Source organism: Mya arenaria, chromosome 16 (assembly GCF_026914265.1).
Source record: "Mya arenaria isolate MELC-2E11 chromosome 16, ASM2691426v1".
In the NCBI taxonomy this organism is placed as follows: domain Eukaryota; kingdom Metazoa; phylum Mollusca; class Bivalvia; order Myida; family Myidae; genus Mya; species Mya arenaria.
Genome location: NC_069137.1, coordinates 37,521,972 through 37,548,863, shown reverse-complemented (window position 1 = coordinate 37,548,863; position 26,892 = coordinate 37,521,972). Strand labels below are relative to the sequence as shown.

The window sequence follows — 26,892 nt, the reverse complement described above, 5'->3', positions numbered from 1 at the left end:
CTTTCCAAGGCAAAAAATAAAAAAGTTGTAAAAATGGTAAATCTGTGAGAGTGCAGCTGCTTTAAGGCATGTTTGGCATGGCAATCCCCTGCTGTGCATCTCCTGTTAATTGCACTGATGTCACAGTAAGGGCCAATTGCCTGTTTATTTGTTTATTGGCTCAGGGCCATTTTGGGTCCATGTAAGTTCTTGTATGTTGCATAGCCGCAACCGCCACTGGCAATGACAACAAGGCTAAAAACCAAACTACCGGTAGCTATAAACCAAATCAATTTTTTTTGGTGAAAAAAAAATCCCACAAAATAATCAGCTTACATTTGGTCTGTTGGCCTTGGATGGAAGCACTGAAGGGTCATTGACAACTCTTTGGTCCTGCGGTAACCATGGAAACACAACATTGCATCACAACATACCGTGAAACTGCGACATAACTTAGTGTAACCATACCTGCATCTATACCATATCATTATTATTTTCCCGCCCTGACTCCATTCCCTGCCCATTATTTTTTTCATCCCTTTTTCTGGCACATACTGCTAGTGTTTTTTATTGGCCCTTTTTTGGGGCCAAAATTTAGAGTTTCATGGGCAGACAAAGAAAACAAAAAAAAAAAAATTGAAAAAAGTATAAATAAAAGCTTAATTGGCAAAAAGGGTTATTTCTAGGTCTAATTTCAGTTGAAGTTGGAAAAAAAATACAAACACAAATATCTTGATGTATAATGCAGTTTTGGTCATTAATTTTCATATTAATAACTGCAAATAATATCCTTTCAACTGACTGTTACAATATATAAGTATCAGGTATCAGAATTTAACATCATGGTTAATGGAGCTTTCAGTCATTGAAAACTGGTCAGTATAATAATCAACCTAAATGTTTAATGCAGGTATGGTTGGCTTGCAAATAAAAAAGCATAACATACTTAGAAATCTGACAACAATGTAGGGGGAATCTGAAACATTTATAGAGTTGTATTACATTTAACTTATAAAGAATAAAGTATGCTGTTTTTAAAACGTGATAAGAATAGACAACATTCAGAGATGCAAGAGCAGTATTGAAACTGATTTTTAAGTGAACATGTAAGATACTGTTAAAGAGAAACAGAATAACTTTCAAACAAATTAAAGTGTAAAGCTCAATAATGATTATAGGTCAAACACAAAATGCATATATTATACCTGCAATGAAACAGAATAAAGGTCCCTGAAGGGTGACTGTTTTAAAGAGACTAGACACCAATTGATACAATTGAAAAGAAACAGAATATTGTCAAAAACTTACATAAAATTGACATCATTGCCTACAACATTATTATGACACTTGCATCTTTTGCAGTTTTTGAGCATTTTTTTTCCAATTAGATGTTACTGGGTTTGTCTATCACCTAAATCCCAGTAAGTTTAAAAACCTTAATGCCTTTATATATTTATGCCTTGATATATTTATCTGTACTCATAAACAAATATGATTTAAACTGGGAAACCATAATGCGCTATTTTTAAACAGGGAAACACAAATGAGACAGCTACTTCATTGTTATGTTAATTATTTCAATAATGTAAAATGATGTATGATCGGCCTCCTACCAGCTCACATTGACAGTTCTAGGCTTGTTCTGAGGAAAAACTGTATTTAACTATTTTTGACCATCTGGTGTATAGTCCCTTTAAACGCACATTAATAGGCCAATAGTAGTCTCAAAAACATCAAAAGCAGTAAAAGGAGGCATGATTTTCTTTCCTGTCAATTCTACCTACCTGCATTGAGATCAGTATTGGGTCCCTGTTTTGCCCACTTATCCATTCATCAGCATTAAGAGATGGGATGGCACTAACAGTTGGTGGGTAGATGTCTTCTTGGAAGATGTTCGACTGTGAAATATGGGATGAAAAATTAATTTATATACAGAACACATTGAAAGAGTACAACATAAAGTCGTTTCAAGGAGTGACAGAAGAGAGATATTGCATATTAAGGTTTTAGCTTTCTTCTTAATTCTGTCAATTTTATTTCTTATTTAATAATTCAATCAGACTATATATACTGTCTCATTGCAATTGCTATATTGTAGTTATTTAGTATTATATGATATTAAAATAGATATTGTTTAAACCAAGAAGTCCCTGTTTTTGACGCTTATCTATTCATCAGCAGTTTTAAGAAAGGAGTTGGCCCAGGCAGTTGGATATGTCTTCTTGCAATGTCTTCAGCATTTAAATGTAGGGGGGTTGTTATAAATTGACTGTATACAAAACACATTGAAAGAACATATTTTTTGGCCTGTTATCTTTTCATATACGTTAAGAGGTGCAATGACCAAGCTGTTGGTGGATAGATGTATTTTTGTATAGTATCAGGCTGTTAGATATGGAGGTTGTAAATAATATTGCATACAGTATACATTTAAAGACTAAATTATTAACTCCATTCATCTGCACAAAGGGAGGGAATGGCACTTGGAAGATACTAAACAGTGAAATATGGGTTGTTTAGACGGATTAAATATGGTACACATTGAAAGGTTCAACATAAAGTCTCTGTTTTTGTCCACTATTAATAATCAGTGTTTGAGAGGGGACCTGCACTAGTTGCGTTGAGTGAATGTGACCAAAGGTGTTTGAGAGTAAAATATGGGTTGATCAGATTATATATGGCACACATTGAAAGATTCAACTTGAAGTCTCTGTTTTCAGTCAGTTATCTGAATAATCAGTGATTGATAGGGGACCTGCACTAGTCATGGCGGGTTGATGTGGCAATATAATGCATTCCAGTATGAAACAGAAGTTGTAGAAATAGATATAACTATTGAAACGTTCAACATGGGATATATATCAACAAATTATGTGAAATCATAAGCAGTAAAAAAATAGATATATGTCTTCTTAAAAGTTTTTTGACTGTTAAACATAGCCTTATAGGACAAAGAAAACTAGAGCTGTCACAGGAGTGACGAATACCCCCAAATGCCGCCTGGACACAGGAATGGCAAACCATTCCTATGAAAAGAGGCCATAACTCCAAGGTTACTGCACATTGCATCTTCTTTTATCATGCATGTATTGTTTGTCCGGAAAACGTTTTTCTATTTTCGTAACAGTGCACAAAAACCTTTACTCCACTGGCCCCATTTTCAATCACAAGCATTGTCTTCACAGAGGCTGCCTATACAGCAAGTTTCATCACAATATCTCATGCCCAATTAAAGTTATGAAGCAGAAACCATTTTTCTATTTTTAGTAACAGTGACTTTGACCTTGGCCCCACCAGCCCCAATATCGAACTTGACCTGTATCTTCTGATGTTAAACCTGTGTACCAAAAAATGTTCAAATCTGTCAAGCCTTTCATGAGTTATCGTCCGGAAACCATTTTTCTATTTTTAGTAACAGTGACCTTGACCCCACCAGCCCCAATATCGAACTTGATCTGTATCTTCTGATGTTACACCTGTGTACCAAAAATTGTTCAAATCCGTTTAGCCTTTCATGAGTTATCGTCCAGAAACCGTTTTTCTTTTTTTAGTAACAGTGACCTTGACCCCACCAGCCCCAATATCGAACTTGATCTGTATCTTCTGATGTTACACATGTGTACCAAAAATTGTTCAAATCCATTTAGCCTTTCATGAGTTATCGTCCAGAAACCGTTTTTCTTTTTTTAGTAACAGTGACCTTGACCTTGGCCCCACCAGCCCCAATATCGAACTTGACCTGTATCTTCTGATATTACACCTGTGTACCAAAATTTTTTCAAATCTGTCAAGCCTTTCATGTGTTATCGTCCAGAAACCGTTTTTCTATTTTTAGTAACAGTGACCTTGACCTTGGCCCCACCGGCCCCAATATCGAACTTGACCTGTATCTTCTGATGTTACACCTGTGTACCAAAAAATTTTCAAATCTGTCAAGCCTTTCATGAGTTATCGTCCGGAAACCGTTTTTCTATTTTTAGTAACAGTGACCTTGACCTTGGCTTTCTATTTTTAGTAACAGTGACCTTGACCTTGGCCCCACCAGCCCCAATATCGAACTTGACCTGTATCTTCTGATGTTACACCTGTGTACCAAAATTTTTTCAAATCTGTCAAGCCTTTCATGAGTTATCGTCCGGAAACCATTTTTCTATTTTTAGTAACAGTGACCTTGACCTTGGCCCCACCAGCTCCAATATCGAACTTGACCTGTATCTTCTGATGTTACACCTGTGTACCAAAATTTTTTCAAATCTGTCAAGCCTTTCATGAGTTATCATCCGGAAACCGTTTTTCTATTTTTAGTAACAGTGACCTTGACCTTGGCCCCACCAGCCTCAATATCGAACTTAACCTGTATCTTCTGATGTTACACCTGTGTACCAAATATTTTTCAAATCTGTCAAGCCTTTCATGAGTTATCGTCCGGAAACCGTTTTTCTATTTTTAGTAACAGTGACCTTGACCTTGGCCCCACCAGCCCCAATATCGAACTTGACCTGTATCTTCTGATGTTACACCTGTGTACCAAAAATTTTTCAAATCTGTCAAGCCTTTCATGAGTTATCGTCCGGAAACCATGAAAACCGACAGACCGACCGACAGACAGACCGACCGACCGACAAGCTCACTCCTATATACCCCCTCAAACTTCGTTTGTGGGGGTATAAAAAACATTACAAAAAAAGAGTATATTTTGGAGAGTTCAAAAATGGGTTTACTGATTTGGTCATTGTATGCCATTTTCAGTGCATTGTGGGAGTTCAGCTCAGATGGCATTCACTGGCATATGGAAGGGTTAATGTCTTCTTAGCACACATTTGAATGAGAAATATGAAATAAAGTATTTATGCCTAAATAACATCCCCAACGGAGACAACTATGTTGACAAATGTAATTATCAGGATTTACGTCCATCAAGCAATAGAACAGAATAAGGAAATAACACAAGCCAGGCTTACTTTTCTAGGCACAATCATTGAGATTGGTTCCACAAAGTTTTTGGCGGCATGAAGTTTGTAAAATCTCATTATTTCACACCTGTTGATATCACACCCTCGCTTGGGCATCACACCTGAAATAAAACAATTGTAGAACATCATTACGACACACTGTCCTGCTTGAGTCACACCTTTCGCTTGAACATCAAATCTGAAATAGAACAATTTCTACTCCATTTTGGATTTGCAATTTATTAACATCACAGAAGCTAATGGCATTCATATAAATAAACCAATACCCTAGGCTATAAAAAGTGAGGCGAATATGGCCCTAATCCAAGATTGAGCAACTCTGTTCTTTCAAATTTATAGCACTGTCAATGTTTAATATCCCTCAAAAGAAGGGTTAGTAATTTAAACTAATTTTAGTGATGAGATGGGTGATCAAACCTGCGTCCCCTGGGTTGACAGTCAATTGTCTTTCTACAAGAGCCACATTCACAACACTATTATAGAGTAGGGCATTAATTTATAAAATTATAAATATTTCACACATACGAGGTACTTACCCAAGCCTCTCTGTGGTTCTGATGAGACATAATTGTTCAGGTCATGAAGGTACGGGTCTTTGTTGGTTATTTCAAAATACCGGATATTTCCATCGCCCTGAAAAAAAGGAGCATATTTCTGAGATAAGTTCCTCAGGCAAGTCATGTTCAGGCTGTTGGTAAAATTTTGTGGGTTAGTGACACTTATTAAGGTATAAACACCAACGATAAATGTGGTTATCACAATACCAGGATTTTTTTTCTCAAAAACAGAAAAGATAAAAATGATGATTATCAGAGCACTGATGGCCATGGGCTGGAATGGCAACAGAAGAGCTAGATATGCAACTCTGGATGCTAAATAGCTGGAATGGCAATAGAGGACATTCAACTATGGCTGATGATAAGCTGAAAGAGCAAAAAATGACATGAAACTCTGGGCTCTGATTTGCTGGAATGACAATCTATGACATGCAACTATGGTCGCTGATTGGCTTGATAGACTATATATAATTTATGCCAATACATACCTTTCCTGCTACATAGACCATCTTTGTGTCATGGTCGTAATACGTCATCAGGATACCATTGGAGCTATCCACCTTCCGCCTGTTTAACTCTTTGGACAGGTTTCGCTGAAAAGGATAGTTACAATAATAAATATTCATGCCAGACTGTTGTTATCACCTTTAAAGAAGCTAGACATCAAATGATCCATAAATGTGCAAATACATTACTTCCACAAAACAATCCTAGAAGATTCAATACGAGCTAGAATGAGGCTGATAACGTCATTTTACATGATTATAAGAATATTTTGTCGCTGTCTCAGCTGAGTTTTTAAAAAAAAACATGCATGGATCTGTATTATTAAATTAAATGCAAAACCATAACCAGAATGTCTAAGTCAAATGAAAAAGGGACAAAATCTGCATTAAATGCATGATCAAGTCTGGGTTGTCTAAAGTTTCAATGAAATATGTCATGTAGTTGCTGAGTTATTGACTTATATGTGCTAACATGCAAAACCTTAACCATATTATCTCAGTGGTCGAAATTAACACAAGCCTGCAAGCCCTGCACTGGTAAAATGTCTTGCGGGCTTGCTCAAATTCTGAATTTTATATAGCAGGGCTTGTTCAAAATTTTGATGCCAAGCTGTAGTATTTGAATTCGGGCTTGTTCATCCAAAAGTCTAATTTCAATGATTGTTATCTATGTCAAATAGTAAAGGGCAATAATTTGCATTATATTCAAGATACGGTAATCTAAATTGTTTTCAAACTTAATTAATTAAAGTAAGTCGGATAGTTGGGAAGACATGTCTTACAGGCCTTGTTTAAGGAATGTTTGGCATGATAATCCCCTGCTGTGCATCTCCTGCTAATTGCACTGTTGTCACACTAGGGGGCAATCTCCTGTGTATTCGTTTATTAGATCAGGGCCATTTAGGGTCCATTTCTGTAATAAAACCTCAGAAACTGCACAGCAGGATACTCAGATCAGAGATCTGATAAGAGGGATCAAGGCAAAGAGATTAAGATCAATACACAGAGGCTGTGTACTGTACACAGATTATGGGGGTCACTTATAGAAAGCTTCATGGCCTTTAAGTTTTAATGCAATACATGATGTATTTGCTGAGATATTGACTTAAATGTGGTTACATGAAAACCTTAACCAAGGTGTGACGCCTATGCTAGGGTGAGTAGTATAGGTCGTCTTATTCTTCAAATAGGCATGCTAAAAATGAGGCAAAAGAAGGTGGGGGTGCGTCCTTTCACCCCTAGCTTGTTTGTAGTATGTTGTTTCGCCTAGCTATGCCTATGATCTTGTGAACTATTTGTGGAGAAGTAGGGAAAAGGTCTTCAACTCCAGAAAAATACTAACATCTTTTTTGACTGAGCTACGTCCATGATCATGAAAACTATTTGAGGGCAAGTGGGGAGGAGGCCTTCAACTCCCGAGCAATACTGTAACATCTTGTTTGGCTTAGCTACGCCCCTGTTCATGTAAACTATTTTAGGGAAAGTGGGGAAGAGGTCTGCAACTCCCAGGCAATACTGTAACATATTGTTTGGCCTAGCTACGCCCCTGTTCATGTGATGTATTTCAGGGCAAGAAGGTTAGGTCTTGACCCCAAGCTTCTGAGTAACATCTTTTTGGCCAAGCTACACCCCTGCTCATGTGATATATTTGAGGACAAGGGGATAAGGTCTTGACGCCAAGCTTCAGTGTACCATCTTTTTGGCCTAGCTACACCTCTGCTCATGTGATATATTTGAGGACAAGGGGATAAGGTCTTGACGCCAAGCTTCAGTGTAACATCTTTTTGGCCAAGCTACACCCCTGCTCATGTGATATATTTGAGGACAAGGGGGTAAGGTCTTGACGCCTAGCTTCTGTGTAACATCTTTTTGGCCAAGCTACAACCCTGCTCATGTGATATATTTGAGGACAAGGGGGTAAGGTCTTGACGCCTAGCTTCTGTGTAACATCTTTTTGGCCAAGCTACAACCCTGCTCATGTGATATATTTCAGGGCAAGAAGGTTAGGTCTTGACCCCTAGCTTCTGTGTAACATCTTTTTGGCCAAGCTACAACCCTGCTCATGTGATATATTTGAGGACAAGGGGGTAAGGTCTTGACGCCTAGCTTCTGTGTAACATCTTTTTGGCCTAGCTACAACCCTGCTCATGTGATATATTTGAGGACAAGGGGGTAAGGTCTTGACGCCTAGCTTCTGTGTAACATCTTTTTGGCCTAGCTACACCCCTGCTCATGTGATATATTTGAGGACAAGGGGGTAAGGTCTTGACCCCAAGCTTCTGTGTAACATCTTTTTGGCCTAGCTACAACCCTGCTCATGTGATATATTTGGGGACAAGGGGGTAAGGTCTTGACGCCTAGCTTCTGTGTAACATCTTTTTGGCCTAGCTACACCCCTGCTCATGTGATATATTTGGGGACAAGGGGGTAAGGTCTTGACGCCTAGCTTCTGTGTAACATCTTTTTGGCCTAGCTACAACCCTGCTCATGTGATATATTTGGGGACAAGGGGATAAGGTCTTGACCCCAAGCTTCTGTGTAACATCTTTTTGGCCTAGCTACGCCCCTGCCCATGTGATATATTTGGGGACAAGGGGGTAAGGTCTTGACCCCAAGCTTCTGTGTAACATCTTTTTGGCCTAGCTACGCCCCTGCTCAAGTGATATATTTGAGGACAAGGGGATAAGTTCTTGACGCCTATCTTCAGTGTAACATCTTTTTGGCCCAGCTACGCCCTTGATATACTTTGTAGGCAATGAAAACTTACAGAAAGGAGAAGAAATATTATAATAAATTACACTTACTATATCCCAGATACCAATCTCCCGTTCCCCATGCCGTGTAAACCCGGTACAACACACTTGACCAGTATCCCCTACGAACACACTTTTGGAGGGTCGGATACCTTCAAATATGCACTTCTTTTGCTGAAATTTAAATTGAGAACATACTTCAGGCTTATGCTTTGATTATAATTGATAACATAGGTTTAAGCTTAGATTACATTGATAACATAGGTTTATGCTTAGATTACATTGATAACATAGGTTTATGCTTCAATTACATTGATAACATTGGTTTATACTTAGATTGTATTGATAACATAGGTTTATGATTAGATTACATTGATAACATAGGTTTATGCTTAGATTACATTTATAACATAGGTTTATGCTTAGATTATAATTGAGAACATAGGTTTATGCTTAGATTACATTGCTAACATAGGTTTATGCTTAGATTACATTGATAACATAGGTTTATGCTTAGATTAGATTGAGAACATAGGTTTATGCTTAGATTATAATTGAGAACATAGGTTTATGCTTAGATTACATTGAGAACATAGGTTTATGCTTAGATTACAGGCTTACACCTAGAATACTTTGAAAACATTGAGAACATAAGACTTACGTTTAGATCACACTGAGATTACAAGCTTACGCTTAAGACTACTTTGAGACCATAGACTTATGCTTAAATAACATTGAGAACGTAGACTTATGGTTAAATTACATTTAAAACATAGACTTATGTTTAGATTACATAAATAACAGTGACAAACGTTTATGCTTAGATTACATTGAGAACATAGGTTTATGCTTAGATTACATTGATAACATAGGTTTATGCTTAGATTACATTGATAACATAGGTTTGTGCTTAGATTACATTGAGAACATAGGTTTATGCTTAGATTACATTGAGAACATAGGTTTATGCTTAGATTATAATTGATAACATTGGTTTATACTTAGATTGTATTGATAGCATAGGTTTATGCTTAGATTACATTGAGAACATAGGTTTATGCTTAGATTACAGGCTTACACCTAGAATACTTTGATAACATTGAGAACATAAGACTTACGTTTAGATCACACTGAGATTACAAGCTTACGCTTAAGACTACCTTGAGACCATAGACTTATGCTTAAATAACATTGAGAACATAGACTTATGCTTAAATTACATTCAGAACATAGACTTATGTTTAGATTACATAAATAACAGTGACAAACGTTTATGCTTAGATTACATTGAGATAACAGGCTTATGCTTAGATCACATTGAGAACATAGACGTTTGCTTAGGTTACAATTAGAACATAGAATTATGCTGAAAAAAACCCATTGATTACACAAATTGTGTTTTATATTTATAACAGAACAATAGTATTTCAAATATACTTCATTGGTTTGCATACAGCTGGCCAAATATGTATCGAATGGTCAATATCTATCCGACCCAAGTTGAAATTAAATCAAGCACTTTAACCATATATGACATACAATAAAGTGCCCTTTCCTGTTATGGAATTCCTTATCATTGAAAAATGAACATCAAATTTTGTAAACAAGTCAACTCACCGAGACACAGTCGCCGACCCTGGGATCTATGACGCGGAACACCTTGTCCTTGCAGGTTGTACAAAATAGCGAACCATCGCGATTCCAGGATATAGACTGGACAAGGTCTGTGTGACAGTTTACAACGTTGACTGGTTCTGCTTGCTCTACATTCCAGATAATGCACTGAAAAAAAGAGAAACAATATTGTATATTCTTTGAGTCAGTCATACTTCAGCTAAAATCCAGTTCTGGGCTATTTATATTTTATACTTTTAGTAGCCCAAACATCAATTCCTATAAATTGTTATAAAAATGATTTATAACTGCCTTGAAGTCCAGCCCTACTCTGACTAATAAATAAATATAATCGCAGCCATTTGATGCCATCCTGTATTAACTACCTTACTTTTTACTTATATCCAACCCCAAAATGAGTACATTATTTCAGTTATTGGGTGCCAGCCTATAAATGTAAAGTACAGTTTATACAAAAACTTAATCCAGAGCTTACCTAAAAATCACCTTTAAAACAGACTCCACTAAATATGGTAATTGTGGCCATGGGGCGCCTTACTTTACATACAACACCTTTTTTGTTAAATCTAACAATTAAATCCACCTTTCACTTAACACGTGTGAGTCTACATACAAAACTTTGATCTGATATATTGAGTATGATATTTACCCTCATTTGTGCCAGTCTACACAACCCCCACCTTAAAATCCAGCCCAGCACTAAGTATGATATTTTCTGCAGTTGGGTGCCAGTCTATGTCTGACCAAACCTCACCTTAAAATCCATCCAAGCACTAAGTTTGATATTTTCAGCAGTTGGGTGCCAGTCTATGTCTGACCAAACCTCACCTTAAAATCCATCCAAGCACTAATTTTGATATTTTCAGCAGTTGGGTGCCAGTCTATGTCTGACCAAACCTCACCTTAAAATCCATCCAAGCACTAAGTTTGTTATTTTAAGCAGTTGGGTGCCAGTCTATGTCTGACCAAACCTCACCTTAAAATCCAGCCCAGCACTAAGTATGATATTTTCAGCAGTTGGGTGCCAGTCTATGTATGCGACCCTTCGACCATGTCCATGGAGATCAACCTGCCACTCTGTGAGGTTAGCTAACAACCCGGTCTCAGGAATCTGCCACACTTTAACCTATAATATGAAGTTATTTTATTTTCAGATTTAACATTTGCTAGAACTTTTTTTGAGTGTAAATTTGTGTACTATCATCTTAAAATTCGCAAAATTGTAATCAAAAACTATCACTGGCCAAGCAGTCAATATTGCCATATAAGTCCACAAGCTCCATTTGCAAAATTGTTGGGATTAAACACTATTTTTACTTAACAAATCCACACTAATATACTATAAGTTCTAAATTCTATTTATGTGTATGCATCTTTCTCCTACCACACAATTGACAAGTCGCATATGGGAACCTAACTCCTGCTGTTCACTTGTTGGATGTTGGGAAATAACCTGACAGTTATCAATGCCAGAGTTATGGGCCTTACAATACAATAGGGTTATTAGTACTGCGTTTTGATCCGGGAGGTCTTATTCGACTCCAGTGGATTTTTGCAGATTCGGATTTCACGAGGCACAAGCCGAGTAAAATCAAAATCTGCAAAAATCCATGAGAGTCGAATACGACATTCCGGATCAAAATGCAGTACTAATAGCCCTATATTATATACATTACTGGTTAGATCACTTAAAAGCCACATGTTTTCATAATAAATGTCATTTTAACAACGCGCAACAATACTTGTTATGACGTGATGTAACAAGAGTGGAATACAGACTACCGTATTTTATGATATGTATTTCGTGTGGATTTATGATGGGTATATAGTCTCTGGCAAACATGTACATGTATACCAAGTTTCATTTGAATATCTTAAGCGTTTTTTGAATTATGGCCAAGGTTAATTAAGCTTATGCATGCAGACAACACTGCCCCGACGACACCTTAACAGAAAAAAAACACCAATGGCATTTCTATGAGAATACTTGAAAAATATCAACTTACAGTGTTATCCTCGGATCCTGATGCAATGATATTGTCCCTGAACGGGCTCCACTTAATGTCAAGGACATTCCCAGCATGGCCGCAAACCTTCGGGGCATTTATGTCCACACGACCAGTCTGAAAATACAGCTATCTTGTCAATAAACAAAATTTGAAATTTAGTTTAGTAAAGCCACTACTTATGAATTTTAAATTTCATCATGATGGCTAACAATATAGTGAATTTTACTGTAAAATATACAGTTATTCTCCCCTGAATATGATTAAAATGATTGCCGGCATACTGAAGATCCTTTTGACTTAAAAAATTGACACAAGTTGGGTAGGAAGCAGTGTGCGAAATAAACGGAAGCCCGATTCCTCGAGGCGACAAAAAAAAACAGGCTACAAAAAAATTCTTTAAGATGATTAAAAAATTGTTGAGTCAATGTTTACCGACACGGTTTTCCGACTTTCGGATAATTTCTCATCCGTATCAGTGATCGATATGGATAATTTCTAAAGCAGTGATCTCCCTTGTAAAGCAATACTAAGAGCTTGCAAATAGCTCTTTTGACGGAAATTATACTTCAGACTGACAATTCTCTTTTTGATACAGGAAGATTTTGATACGGGAAGATACTGAAGCTTTGTTGTTGTCAACTCAGGTTATTATGAAAACACAGCATAATACATAAGTTTACAATGTTTTTACAAGCAATTCTTTGTATTTATAATACAGTCCACTGCACTCGTAATCGCAACCTAATTCCTTGGTAACGATGAGGGCTTTATATCTGCCAATTTTCACAGAGTTGCTGGATTCTGCGAAGGTTTAAATAAACATCGGTGATTGCCAATATAAATTGTTTAGATTTATTGATCACATAGCAGAACTCCACATCTGACGATATGCATTGCTTCTGTGCATATTACAGAATGAGTTTTAAAATGCACTAAAACTAACTGATAATGAAAAGTAATAGGCCGATAAAAAAAACTTCTGGTTCGGGCTACCTGACCACTACCTAACATAAAGGAGCCGAACCTACTATTTTTATAGTCGTAAATAATTTTTATAGTACTAAAAAGAATAAGATAAAAAATCGTGTGTTTTAATATGTAGTTTTAAAGCTTTATATACTGAAGACTTTTACACCATTCCTCAATGTTGACAATAATGTTCTAAACATAAAACATAATGAACTAGGGACCCCAAACGCAATCCCATGAAAGGCATCCATACACTCTTCCTATAGACCAAGTTTGGTTAAGATATATCAACCCTTACTGAAATGATTCAGTTTCATAGGTGAGTTTAACGCTGCCCGGCCGCCCGCCGAACAACGACGTTCGTCATTCTTATAACTCAGTAATCGTAACCACACATCTTCTTCTTTGGCCTTAGTAGAAACAATGACCACAGTATTCGCCCTTCATGACCCCTTAACCCTTTAACCCGTTTTTGACACAGGCCTACCAGTACGCTATTTATAGCATTTCTAGTTGCACTCACCCTGTTAACAGGCAAGACCACAAAAGAGCCACCTCCTGAAGATTCTGTAACAACAGCGAGGAATTTGGGGTTCACCGCACAAAAGTTACTGTCATGGGCATTCCTCGTTAGCCGAATATTCTCAAAACATTTATCTTTCCTTGGTGAGACGCCATAAACATGGCGAAACTTTGAAGATCGTATTCGAAATGCCATCTGAAAAGGAAAACGTCCTTGAGTTATTCATATGTACATTTCACCAAATGTAGGCTAAAACATTCCAACCAATGAAAATGATCCAACAGCTTGAAAAGGCATGTTCTAAAAATAATGCTTGCATAAGGCAAAAATCTAGTAGATACATTTGCAATTCTGATCATATATTTCACTTATTGAAAGCAGAACTTAGAAATATGAAAATATTTCATTTTCACAGATTTTAACTTTTAGCCATTTAGAAAAAAATGAATCGCCGCAATTTCTTATAGAGAATGAAAACTGCAATATTTATTTTTCCTCTTCATTGGACATCATACTGTTTTTGAACCTCACAAAGTACTTTACTTAAATCACTAATTATTTAGTGTTCACAATTATATTTTGTCCAATGGAATTGTAACGTAGTATTTTCCATATCTGTCGTTTTTTTGTTTTTTTTTGTATTTGGTATATCAATAGTCATGCAGCATCAATGAGTGATTTTAAACAGTTGAATCAGTAGACTTCAACAGAAGCTGGACCAGTAGACAAAATATAATCTCAAACACTAAGCTGGTTTAAGAGTTATATAAGTATGTGATTACCCAAATCAAATGTTTATGCAACTGTGTCACATCAACTTGGGTAAATACAGACAAGTACTAAAAAACTTTATATAAGATCCTGCACTATATTTTATAGCAATTAATATTTGAATTATGAACAGCACTTCAAACAAAAGATGCAAATACTTTCCTTTTTTAACACAATACCATTTATAATTCCCTGTAAATTAAAGCGTAAAACATCACTTAACTTATCACTATCTATTCTCAATTGATCTTAAGAATTCTTCCACCATTGACAAACATTACAAAGCATACATTAAACATAAACGTAAAATGAAAATGTACAAGAATGCACTGTAAAGAAATTGCTATAAAAATCGCAATTTAATCAATAATTTCTCAACAAGGATGTTCTGTATGCACATTTATGAATTTACACTTTTAACTGTCAAATTATGGGAGTCACCCAACTGCAAAATTATATACGACTATTAAACATCTGATCAAATGTTCAACAAAATCGACTTAACAATTCAACTTGAAAAGAAACACTCATACAACATTTACAAAAACAAACGCTACTGTTTACCTGTTTATATAAAAGTCGCAATTTATATCCTTCAAAGAAAACTACGGTGTTAAAATTTTTAAGTTTAACATCTTAACCTGTCAGAGAAGTTTGATAAAACAAAAAGATTTCATTTTAAACATCACCAAATTTACACATAATTGAAGTCCTGTATATCTTGAGTAAATATTTGTAATGACAGGTTAAAGATAGGGTTTCCATTGCTTATAAGGTAGCCTGAATAGTTAGCCTAATGTACCGCACTTGTCCACTGTGATGATAGCAGAGGGCATGTTTAAGGGGTCTTTTCTTTGAAGGCATAATTTCTCAGGGTTCTCCTTAACTTTGGGCTGAACGTATTTCAATGATATTTAAGATTGCGGGAAGTTTGCGAACAACACTTATCTGCAACCTTAATTTCCATGCAAGCGCACACGCTCGCATACACAACCATAATATCTAAGAAATGCGATCATGTTTAGATTGCAATAAGCTGGTGCAAACTTGTGGCAGATTTGTGACAACCATGCCGCAAACTAGCATTTTGGTTTGGGAATAAAAAACGTTACAAATTGTACCATCAAGTTTTCTTATCTTGCGATAATATTATTTTTAAGTGTTTAGTCATGAGTGCAAAATAAGTTGATTCAAAGAATAAACAAGAGCATCACAGGATGATACACTTGTCTGTTGTATTTCAGTTGAGAAAAGGGAATTATAAATTAACTCAACAATTATACAAGCCAGAGTTATGGGTCTTGCTGTACATGTATGTGCGTATTGTCTCAGGCAACATCAGCATTGTACAAAGTTTTGTTTGAATATCTTGAACGGTTTTTGAGTATTATGTCCAAGGTTATAGTTTTTGCATGCCGACCAAGCCAACAAAAAAGATGCTTAGAGGCTTGAAGACAATACCTCAACTTCATTTACCAATTATTTTTTTTTTACAGGGAATTTCTGGAAGGGTAGGTCTTAAACAGGACAAATATATGGTAGAAAGACAATTCTAGCAGGACGGGTCTATTAGGACAAATATGGTAGAAAGACCATTCCAGCAAGGTGGGTTTATTCGGCCAAATATGGTAGAAAGACAATACTAGAAGGGTGGGTTTATTTGGCTAAATATGGTAGAAAGACAATACTAGAAGGGTGGGTTTATTCGGCCAAATATGGTAGAAAGACAATACTAGAAGGGTGGGTTTATTTGGCTAAATATGGTAGAAAGACAATACTAGAAGGGTGGGTTTATTCGGCCAAATATGGTAGAAAGACAATACTAGAAGGGTGGGTTTATTTGGCTAAATATGGTAGAAAGACAATTCAAACAGGGTGGGTCGTTAAGGACATGTATGGTAAAAAGACAATTTTAACAGGGTGGGTCTAGATCTATTAGGACAAATATGGTAGAAAGACAACTAGGCCAATATTGCTTCTCAAGCCACAATAAACAATTTTTTGAACAACAAATTATTTTTCATTAAATTTCACTGAGATTTAAGTACCCAATTGAAACTTGCCAAAATTATTTAAAGGAGATGCATTTCTATTCAAATATTTTTTGTTTATATAAAAATACTACAATTTGTATGCTTGTATATTATCATATTTGCAAAGTCAACTATGACTCTCTTATTTCGTAGCCACAAATGATGCACTTGACAGAGACCACATTATAAATCTCGACTCTAGGGCCTGCACATAATATCAAGAACATTTTCATTATTATCGTGAACTAACAAACACAGCAAAACAAATTTATGCATAATATTCAATGGATCAACTCAGACTAAGGGCGGGGTGCTGCAGAATAACAGCACACTGTATCCAAGTTTCCAAGTTTATTTCGTATAACTCATGTCACAAAACATGACAAAAAGATATCAGCCAGTGATTAGATCATGCATATTTTAAATCATTATGAATTTGTAAGGAAATACAGGAGTTTGTGTTTGAATGAAATGTTTTCAGCTTTCTAATATGTAAGGTTTATACAAATATGTAATTACTAACATTTTAATAAAACAAAATATTTCTTTTATTAACATCAATAGGACTAATGTGTGACACTGCTGAAAAAAAACGCTGATCCCAATGAGATCAGAAAGGCTACAAAAAAGGGTGGGGCATCATTATCTCCCTTCTAAAACTGGCTCGATTTAAAGCTCAAGCAAAATTAAAATTGATGTTGTCACCCATATAATTGAAGAATTTGTAGGAGTTTTTGATGTCTATTTTTTTTCTGTTAATATTCCAGAGGATATGGGGGGGGGGGGGGGTAGAGGGGGGGATGAATTTGGGGGATTTTTCCCCCTGCCCCCCATCGGGGAATTAAGGTATGTTTGTTAATACCCTGTAACTATACATGTTCTAAACACAAAAATATATTTGACTGTGTTTCTTATTTTATATGACAATTTAACAAATGATATATCATGGAAAAGCTTAATCTCAGAGACATATATAAATAATATTGGAGTGACCAAATAAGGCACTTCAGCGAGTTAAACTAGACAATTTCAGGTCAAGTGGTACCCCCACATAACAAAGATATGAATAATATGCTATTTTCTTATCTAAAATAACCTGTTGAAATTTCAGTTAAATTTACAACTCCTTGTGAAAATAAAATGTTTAAGATGCACCTTTACTCCCAAATAAGATGTACCTAAATTAATACAATTGTTTTAATAAACTGAAAAGGATGTAAATATTGTGTTTAATTTGAATGAAAGGTGCAGAAAACGTGGTATTTCTTCCTTATGAGACTAAAGTTGATTACAGTAAATCTTTTAGCACTCACCAGTCATTTAATATTTGTGCGTTTTCAACTATTTAAAATGCACGGTTGCCATCTTGTTATCAATTATAAATATGTTCAACAAATGCATTTTTAGTAAGTAGTTAAAGGTTTATCAGTCAAAATTTATGTTTGTTATAATATACATGTGTATGCATTGATTTTCAATACAAGTGTCACTTTAAATATTCGGCCTTTAACACTTTTAAACAGTGTGGTCTTAATTTCTTGAGGCATCTTAAGTCTATTAAACAGAATTAATTAAGTTATGCTGAATGGTTTTTGTTTTTGTATAATTTGTGTAATAATTAAATTTCTTAAAGGGTAACTTGCTCGTGTTTTTGGACCAAAAATTATTTTTCCTGATAATGCATCTGAAAACACTCATTTTATCATTATTTTGATCTAAGGTATCCAAATTGCACAAAAATAAAATTTGAAATATATCTTTTGGTTTTACTGGGTTGCGAACTCACACTGATTATATGTATATTAAATGACTGTCAAGAAAATATTTGGAAACCGATGCCTAGCTTAACCATTAAGCCATTACAACTTTATACAACAGTCATGGATAGTTGAACCTTTTAACAATACATTGATAACATCACATGATAATGTTGATTATTCAACCTTGCAACATTACAATCGCTCAAAACTGTTAGTAACGCTTATGAAAATAATGTGATCTTTAAAGAGCATATTTGATCAAATACCAACATTTGCTGAAGAATTCCAGCTGTCAGTTAATATTTCTTAGCTTATAACAAGTCCAAATCATTTAATTGCCACACTTTATTTCATAATAATTGTCACAATTTACTATAAATTTGAATTTAGTAAAATCCAGATTAAGTCAAGAGTTTGAATTAATAATAAAATTTATAAGGTACTTAAGCCATTTATGCTTCAGAACTTTTGAGAAATTGGGGCCAGAATTCCCCTTCACTGACCCGTTGGTAAAATACCATAGTGTTAATGTTTTGCGGCTGAATATCTGCTGTGGTTTGAATTTGATGTTTTCTTTGATTTTTCTTAAAGTAACACTCTTATTTAAAATCAGTACATACTAATATCTAACAAACATATATTTTGAGTGATAAACCTTTAACTTCTTACTTAATAATGCATTTATAGAAAATATCAAATATACTGATTACACGCTGAAAACACACAAATATTAAATGACTGGTGAGTGCTAAAAGATTTACAGTGATCAACTATCGTCTCATAAGGTAGAGATACCGTGTTTGCTGCACCTTTCATTCAAATTATAAACACAGTATCCTTCATAAGAACCAGTGTTTTCGATATTTATTCCTCCTTTTGGGTAAATTAAAACAATAGTTTTAATCGTGGTTAATCTTAATTGGGATTAAGAGTACATCTTTAAATAAATGCCTGCATCATCACAGTGCTTCATTTTTAACTATAACATCATTTTCTTGTAATTTAAAGCTGCACTCTCACAGACTGAACGTTTTGACAACTTTTTTCTTTTTTGTCTTGGAACGAGCCAATTTTTGCGAAAATCCATGGAAACCAGTTTTACAAGACTGCTGACAAAAAATTAGATTTCAAGAGGATTTTTATATTTAAGTTCAAAATATGATCTTTTAAGCATTTTTCTTAAACCGTTAGAAACGGTTTAAGCCATAAAACATTAATTTCAATTGGAAATATGAAAATCTACGATCTGATTTTCTGCCAGCAATCTTATATCATTGGTTTGCAGATATTTATGCAAAAATTTGCTCTTTCCAAGACAAAAAATAAAAAAAGTTGTAAAAATGGTATCTGTGAGAGTCCAGCTTTAATAGAATAGAAAAAAGGATCATAATTTTCAAAAATCAATTGATTGGCAGGTTCATTTATATAAATTGACTTGATGATCAACCTATTTTTCATCAGTGATTGTACATAAGTACAGAAAAAAAATTGTATCTCAATTAATTAAAAATATTTTTATAAAATTTTTATAGAGTACAAAAAAATAAAAAATAATTCTTATGGATAAACAACAAAATCTCGGAACAGCTAGTCTAGAAAACTTGGAAATTCTGCAAATCTTTGGATCAATCATTCGGATCAATCGCCATAGATATTATTGGAGATGAGTCAACCTATAACTGCAGTCTATTGATCCATTTTGAGACATGAAGCAACTTCCAAATAAAACAAAGAGTGATGATTAAACAAAGAGTGATGATTAAACAAAGAGTGATGATTAAACAAAGAGTGATGATTTATATGAGTGCAGAATCATTTGTATATAATTTGCTTGAAATTGGCTGTTCCTTAGTTTCTTATTGAAAACTATGCAATTTTGACTATATTCGATTGCCAATACAATACTATTATAAATGAAAATGTGCCTGGGTACGTCTGTGTTAAAATAATCATCTACAATGCATCCTGGTGTATTATTATAAATCTTGGTATCATTAATTAGTTAATTACAAAACGATGTCGATGGTGTCAAGTTACATGTAGTTAGTAAATAACGAGAGCGCTAACTGTCACAAAATACCTCATCCTTATTAGGACACCAAGTTAAGTGATAAGTGGTTGTATGATAAGCCAAGTTTAGAGAGCAATACACTGTAAATACAGTGTTTGGCAATTCAAGTGTCATAACTCCAGAGTGACTGAGGTGACATGGCTAGTTAACGAAACTGACTGAAAAATTATGCCAATTCTGACCAAATTTGTTGATGATTGGACTAATGCTTCTAAAGTTATTGATTGGACATGACCAATTCTCGGGCACTTATATAATTAAAGGGTGATAACACTTGGGCTGAATCAAACAAATACATGTATGGCTGGTTATCGAAAATGTCCAAGATATTTAACAATACCAATACACATTAAATTTTAGCAAATTTAGTGATGATTGGATGATTGAAGGCTTCTAAACTTATTTAGAGGACAAAACAAATTTTAGGTAATTCCTATAATCAAAGGGCAATAACTCTCTAGTGGCAATGGCGATATGGCTGATTATCGAAATTGTCCAAGATATAATGCTAGTAAAATTCTTAAAAAATTTGGGTTTGATTTGGAAAAGGCTTCTTAAGAAATAAGTTTTATTGTATGTAATATTATTAGTCATGTACATATACAGTAAAACATTTTGATAAACCGACATAAAAGTCATCAATGTCACATTTCCTCTCCTTCCAGTATTACAAGTTTGTTTAAAATCTTGAAGTTTTATCTTTTCAGTTACATTTGAAAGGTTATGACATTTTTAAAACAAACTAAGAATCAAGTAGAGTTTCACTAGTCACAAGTCACTTGAAATGCTGAATAGAGTGAGGAAGTTTTTTTGCATGTATACTGATGTGTCAGCATTCCATTGTGATCAAAGGAGATCAAGTAGTTTAATGCGAAAAAAGAAAAACATGTAGTTACATTTGTAATTCAGTCGTAAACAATGTATTTTAAACATATCAGTCTTTATATGACATATATTTTTGAAAAAATATTTAATAAAATAAACAATTACCATATGTTTTTAAAACCATTATGATTTTCTTCCAAAAAAAAATAAAATGTTTCAATCTTTCCAAAATTGTACAATTTCTGCCAGTGTCCATAATGGGCATGTTGGAAGTTTTAGCCAGTCCAAAAAATATTTGCCTGTCCGAACATACATAGAGTGTTGACTCATGTTTACTCATATAGCTATATCCATCAGTTTACGTCATGATTGCATATTGGAAATGGCAGACTTCTGTTGATATTTCGTGCCATCAACCAGGAGAAATTGATTAATTACAGCTAAGGCAAATAAACAACGAAAAAATCACGTAAGTTCACATATAGTTCATTTTTAGGTCTTTTTCGCTTTTAATTCATCTCAAATTTCAAAAAATGCCTGTCAACTAGGCCATTTTTTACAAAAGAGCTGCGGGCCCATACAAAATTCGCCGAACATGTTTCACAGACTTGCACATTATATCATTAAGACTGATATATACTGGAAAAAAACTATCCTGACAATTGTCATACTTAATACAGAAGGCTTGAAATTAATCACTCCTGTGAAAATTTATCCTGATCAGGCCAAAATTTATGATGAAACATGATCTTTATGTACACAATAGGAACAAAAGGGCCATAACTCTGTAATCAATCTTCTGAGAATTTCCTGCTAATGGCATGCCCCAAAAGGCTTGGTATAAATCACTCCTTTAAAGATATGTATTTTTTATATCATAGTTCAATGTTAGACAATTATACTACAGGGTAATTGGTTAGAGTTTCAGCTGTAGAGTTAAATGGAGGAGTGCTGCCCCCTGTCCTACATGTATGTTGGAAACACCCTTCTGCCCTCATGGAGACCAGCATACATGAGCACCCTCCAATGACAAATCCTTTACTTTTTTTCTTCAGCAAAACATACTTATAAGCCTAAATAACAGGCCAAACACAATCATGCTAGCCATAACACAGCATTGAAAAAAAATAATTGATCCTAACATAATTTTTACACTACTTAAGATTTCACGGACTTTGAAACACTTCATGCACAGTGCTATTTAAATGCATTTCTAGCATTCTTGAAGTCATTTATATTGATAAGTATTATACTGACAATAAGAGAAAGAAACATTCGTTATTAACGAAACAAGCAGCCATGCAGGGCCCTTACTCAATTTAAATTGAGTATCATTGGGTCTCTTAAACAAAACAAGCAACAGTTAAAAAACATTGAAATCAAATCAATCAAATTCAAAAGCTGAAAAACCTCTTGTTGATTCATGGCTGAGAGATTTGTGCCTTCTGTATCTGAAACCATTTAAATAACCAATATGAACAACAAGTGAAATTAGAAAAGACTCTGAATGAACAAGCCCAGATTCAGATATCATTGCTTGGCATAAAAAAATTGAACAAGCCTTGCTATATAAAATTCAGAACTTGAGCAGGCCCGGAAGACATTTTACCAGTGCAGGGCTAGCTTGTGTTGATTTCGACCACTGAACAAGTCGGAAAAAGAATTTTTTTTTTTAAATTATGCTTATGAAAAAGATTAAGGGTTTTAAGTTAAATTCAAACTTTGAACATTTAGCCCGGTATGTTTCATAATCCATATAAACAGCCACTTCAGAATTTTCAGACAATGTTTTTGTTTTGGTGACTTTACGTGCCTATAGTGCCCTTGATCTTTTCGTAGCCAAAATTGAGGCGCTAAGAATGTTTTGCAGAAAGATAAAACACCCAATAAATATCAAATAGAAAATGTCACTATCACCCTAAAACAGCGATAAAAGTTGACAGAAGCTGATCTGTATAAGTTCTTCAGGTAATTACTACATTAGTAAAAAGTAATAGCAGTCTGCAAAATAAGTCATATGCTGAATGTCTGTGATAAATAAAAACTTGTTGGGCCTCTAAAATCGTCAGACCAGCTCAGCTGGCATTTAAACAAATTTTAGCCAATACCTCAATGCTATATTTCACAAAAAATCTTTTTTGTGTCCAAAATTTTTTATACTGTACCTGAATCCTACTATATTAGAATGCATCACAATATATAGTTATGTTTTTTATCAAACAATTCAGTTCAGTGTTATTCGTGAGTCACATTCAATGGATATATTTTACATTGGTATGATTCAATGTACCCATAGAGCATGAAAGGGAATAAAAATTCAAATGCTCAAAAAATTTGTCTAACCCGCATTATTGTGGCTAGTTTTACCTCTTTACCAGAACAGGGTTTGCGAGCATACTAATAGTAATATAGAGAACTACAGTTCTATATACTAATATTTAGCACTGTCAATCGCAAATTTTAATAACAACACTGTCTGGAAAGAAGAGTGTTTTAAAATTAAGTTGCTCAACACAATGCTCAATGCCTTTACACCAATCAGAATAAGTAAACACTAGTGGTCCATAGGACCAATTGTTAGGGCGTACATACACGTAAACACCGGTTGCGTTGGATATTAGAGAACTTATCGAGTTTACTGCAGAATATTTATAAAAAAATTATAATGCGTATGATTTGATCAACTACCACGACTAGTTAAACTATTAAATCACATGCAATCCAATGAGAACTATAAAATAATGTAACAAGATAAATACCTGTCAATATTTTCCCTATCGATTTTTGTTGATATCATTCGGAATAATATTGCCGTCGGCGTTTATCGTTAGGCTATATGCTGGTAGCACACAATAGTTTTCCAAACGCTATCGGTGCAACACATTCTTTTAGTCTGGAGTTCCTTCCCCTAACTCAATCGTTATCGGTACTGTTCGGAGAATATAAGAACGCAGGGAACGCACTCTTGGTGCTGCTCTAACGGAGCAACGCAGGGTAATCCAGCTTGATACAGCCTGCATAACTGCGCGTTCACATTTCTTAATCCGCATGACTAAATGCAGCAAACAATAAGTGCGGAATCCTGAGCTTCGTTAATTTTACGTTATGATACGCTTCGTACCGTTACATTCCAAAAGGTTATGATTTTACGTGTTCGAGCCAAATAAATATGTGTATGTTGTATATTTAAACCGTCTCCGTGGCCTAGTGGATAAGCGTCCGCCTACGGAGCGGGAGGTCGTGGGTTCGATCCCTGGCCGCGTCATACCAAAAGACGTTAAAAGTTGGTACAAGTAGCTCCCTTGCCTGGCGCTTGGCATTTAAAGGGTAGTGCTTGGAAAAGTGGTGTACTCAGTACTGGTTTAACCCAGGAAAGTTGTACCCCGTGTATCGGTGCTTTACACCGAGCACGTAAAAGAACCAAGGGGTCTCTTCGAAAAAGAGCTAGGGTCTCGCACCCGGACTTCCTTGTATCCCACCACTGTCTCTTCAGCGTGCTGTCCCTTCAGCAAAAACAAAGGACCCCGTTGGAAATAAGTGCTTGCACTTTCACGGGTTATCCTTGATCGCAAGGTCTAAAGAAATACATACATACATATGACGTATGCTGGGCAACGTTTAAACCGATAAAAGACTTCGTAACATTACGGCCCAAAAAATAGTTGACGTTTTAGAGCCTCATAAATGTGTGTATCCCATATTTTAGAACATCAATCCTCGTCCTATTTTTGCCAATGGACAACATCACGGACCTATAACTGGTTTATAGGTCCGTGACAATATGTGGTATTCAAAAGTCAGAGAGAGTTCAGCCGGCATTTTAAAAATTAATTATCAATTTTAAATTTTAAGGGCTAATGCCATGGTTATATTTTTGTTTCAAATTTCTATATCATAAATATCTTTCGAGTGTCATACAACAACTTTTGTGTTTTTACGGCAAGTTTGTGAGATGTAACGATTTCAGTGTGTGTATACCACGTGATAAATTTCATCATATATGCTACATCGGAAGGCAACATTTTGCTTAAAATAAAGACTTAAATCACTTTCTTTTACTACAGCATTTTAAATAAAACAAAGGGCAGTCTATGCCGCTTAAAGAGCCCCGCCTTCGTTTTATTACCGAAGTTTGATAAGGTGATTAGTGTCAATAAACACTTCGACAAACCTTTTCCCTAAATTACGTTTTGACAGTGCTCCGTCAGACGGCCGTACTGTGAAAAGTTTTGTCGAAGTGTTTTAAGAAACTAAACTCTCAATCAAACTCTGGTAAAAGACCGCATGCCGGGTTCCATAAGCGGCGTAGACTGTGCTATGTTTCATTTAAAATGGCGAAGAAATATTGAAGTTATCTTTGTTTAAAGTCTTCATTCAGAGCAAAATATTGCCTTCCGACGTAGCATTTATGACGCAATTTATCACGTGGTATACACACACTGGATTTTGGCATATATTTAATTAACATTTCTACACAGTGGTTGATGCTGATAAGTGATGTAACGGTCCGCTGTAGGCGGCGGATCAGTGTAACGGTCCGCTGTAGGCGGCGGATCAGTGTAACGGTCCGCTGTAGGCGGCGGATCAGTGTAACGGTCCGCTGTAGGCGGCGGATCAGTGTAACGGTCCGCTGTAGGCGGCGGATCAGTGTAACGGTCCGCTGTAGGCGGCGGATCAGTGTAACGGTCCGCTGTAGGCGTCGGATGTGCGTTCATAAAATCATTCCGATAGTACATATGTTAACTTGGTTGGTAATATGCAAATTAGCAAAGCCCGGGCTCTGCGTGTATTGAGAATTTACTGTATATAAAGACCAGCGGGCCTCTTCAGGGTTGAGCATGCTTTTCTCTGAAGGGATCTGTTGGTGTTTATCGATGCTCCTTACAGTGATATTGTCAGGAGAGTAGCCTAGTCCAAATACTTGTTCGTTGACGGATTTTTTTTAGATTTTTGATATGGCAAATCCTTAGGGATTGGAAGAATCCCGTATAACACGTCTATTATTTTAGACTAGAGAGTAGCCCGGCAGAGATTAAGATGGTTACATGTAGGTATAGAATGACCCAATAAAAGGAGCAACTATATACCTTGATAAAGGAATCTGACACGCGTCATCATAAAATACACAGTTTTATTCAAATCGTCCAGGAAATATGTTAGTAGACTCGCGTAAGGCTCGCTAACTAGCAATTTCCTGAACTCGTTGAAAAAATATACGTGCAATATATTAAGACTCGTTACATATCCTCCACATAACAACAGACAAATCTCGCATGTTTTCCAAACGTTTAAAACCGGGGTTTGCATTATTTTGAAGGACGTGGAACAATTTAAAGCGTGTGAACTGCAAATAGGTACGTTATAACTAGTGACAAGAACCCTTATGTGGTCCATGCACTCTCCATATTCATAAATGCCATATCCCCCGGCGGGGGGGGGGGGGTCCCCCGGAATTCCGACCAACTTGCTTAAGGTTGACAGTGGAAAGCATCCATAATATTATGAGTGTGAAATTCCATGAAGGTCCA

The 26,892-nt window shown here is 35.5% G+C and overlaps 1 protein-coding gene across 8 annotated transcripts in view; it reads right to left on the bottom strand.

Annotated features, from left to right (window-relative positions):
* Positions 1 to 24,178, bottom strand: part of LOC128222014 (coronin-2B-like) — a 42,510-nt gene extending 18,332 nt beyond the window's left edge. For 5 of the 8 annotated variants that reach the window (XM_052930748.1, XM_052930751.1, XM_052930753.1 and 2 more), the window contains exons 1-12: positions 24,124 to 24,178; positions 22,775 to 22,815; positions 13,905 to 14,099; positions 12,410 to 12,526; positions 11,380 to 11,529; positions 10,386 to 10,550; positions 8,820 to 8,942; positions 5,998 to 6,102; positions 5,489 to 5,585; positions 4,941 to 5,053; positions 1,764 to 1,877; positions 316 to 372 (exon numbers count right to left, since the gene is read on the bottom strand). In XM_052930748.1, coding sequence (XP_052786708.1) covers positions 316 to 372; positions 1,764 to 1,877; positions 4,941 to 5,053; positions 5,489 to 5,585; positions 5,998 to 6,102; positions 8,820 to 8,942; positions 10,386 to 10,550; positions 11,380 to 11,529; positions 12,410 to 12,526; positions 13,905 to 14,099; positions 22,775 to 22,789 — 1,251 coding nt within the window. In that variant the 5' untranslated portion in view covers positions 22,790 to 22,815; positions 24,124 to 24,178. Of the gene's footprint in view, positions 1 to 315; positions 373 to 1,287; positions 1,307 to 1,763; positions 1,878 to 4,940; positions 5,054 to 5,488; positions 5,586 to 5,997; positions 6,103 to 8,819; positions 8,943 to 10,385; positions 10,551 to 11,379; positions 11,530 to 12,409; positions 12,527 to 13,904; positions 14,100 to 22,774; positions 22,816 to 24,123 lie in introns of all 8 variants that reach the window. The other 3 variants (XM_052930749.1, XM_052930752.1, XM_052930750.1) reach the window with 3 other exon arrangements.
* Between the last annotated feature and the right edge of the window lie 2,714 nt (positions 24,179 to 26,892).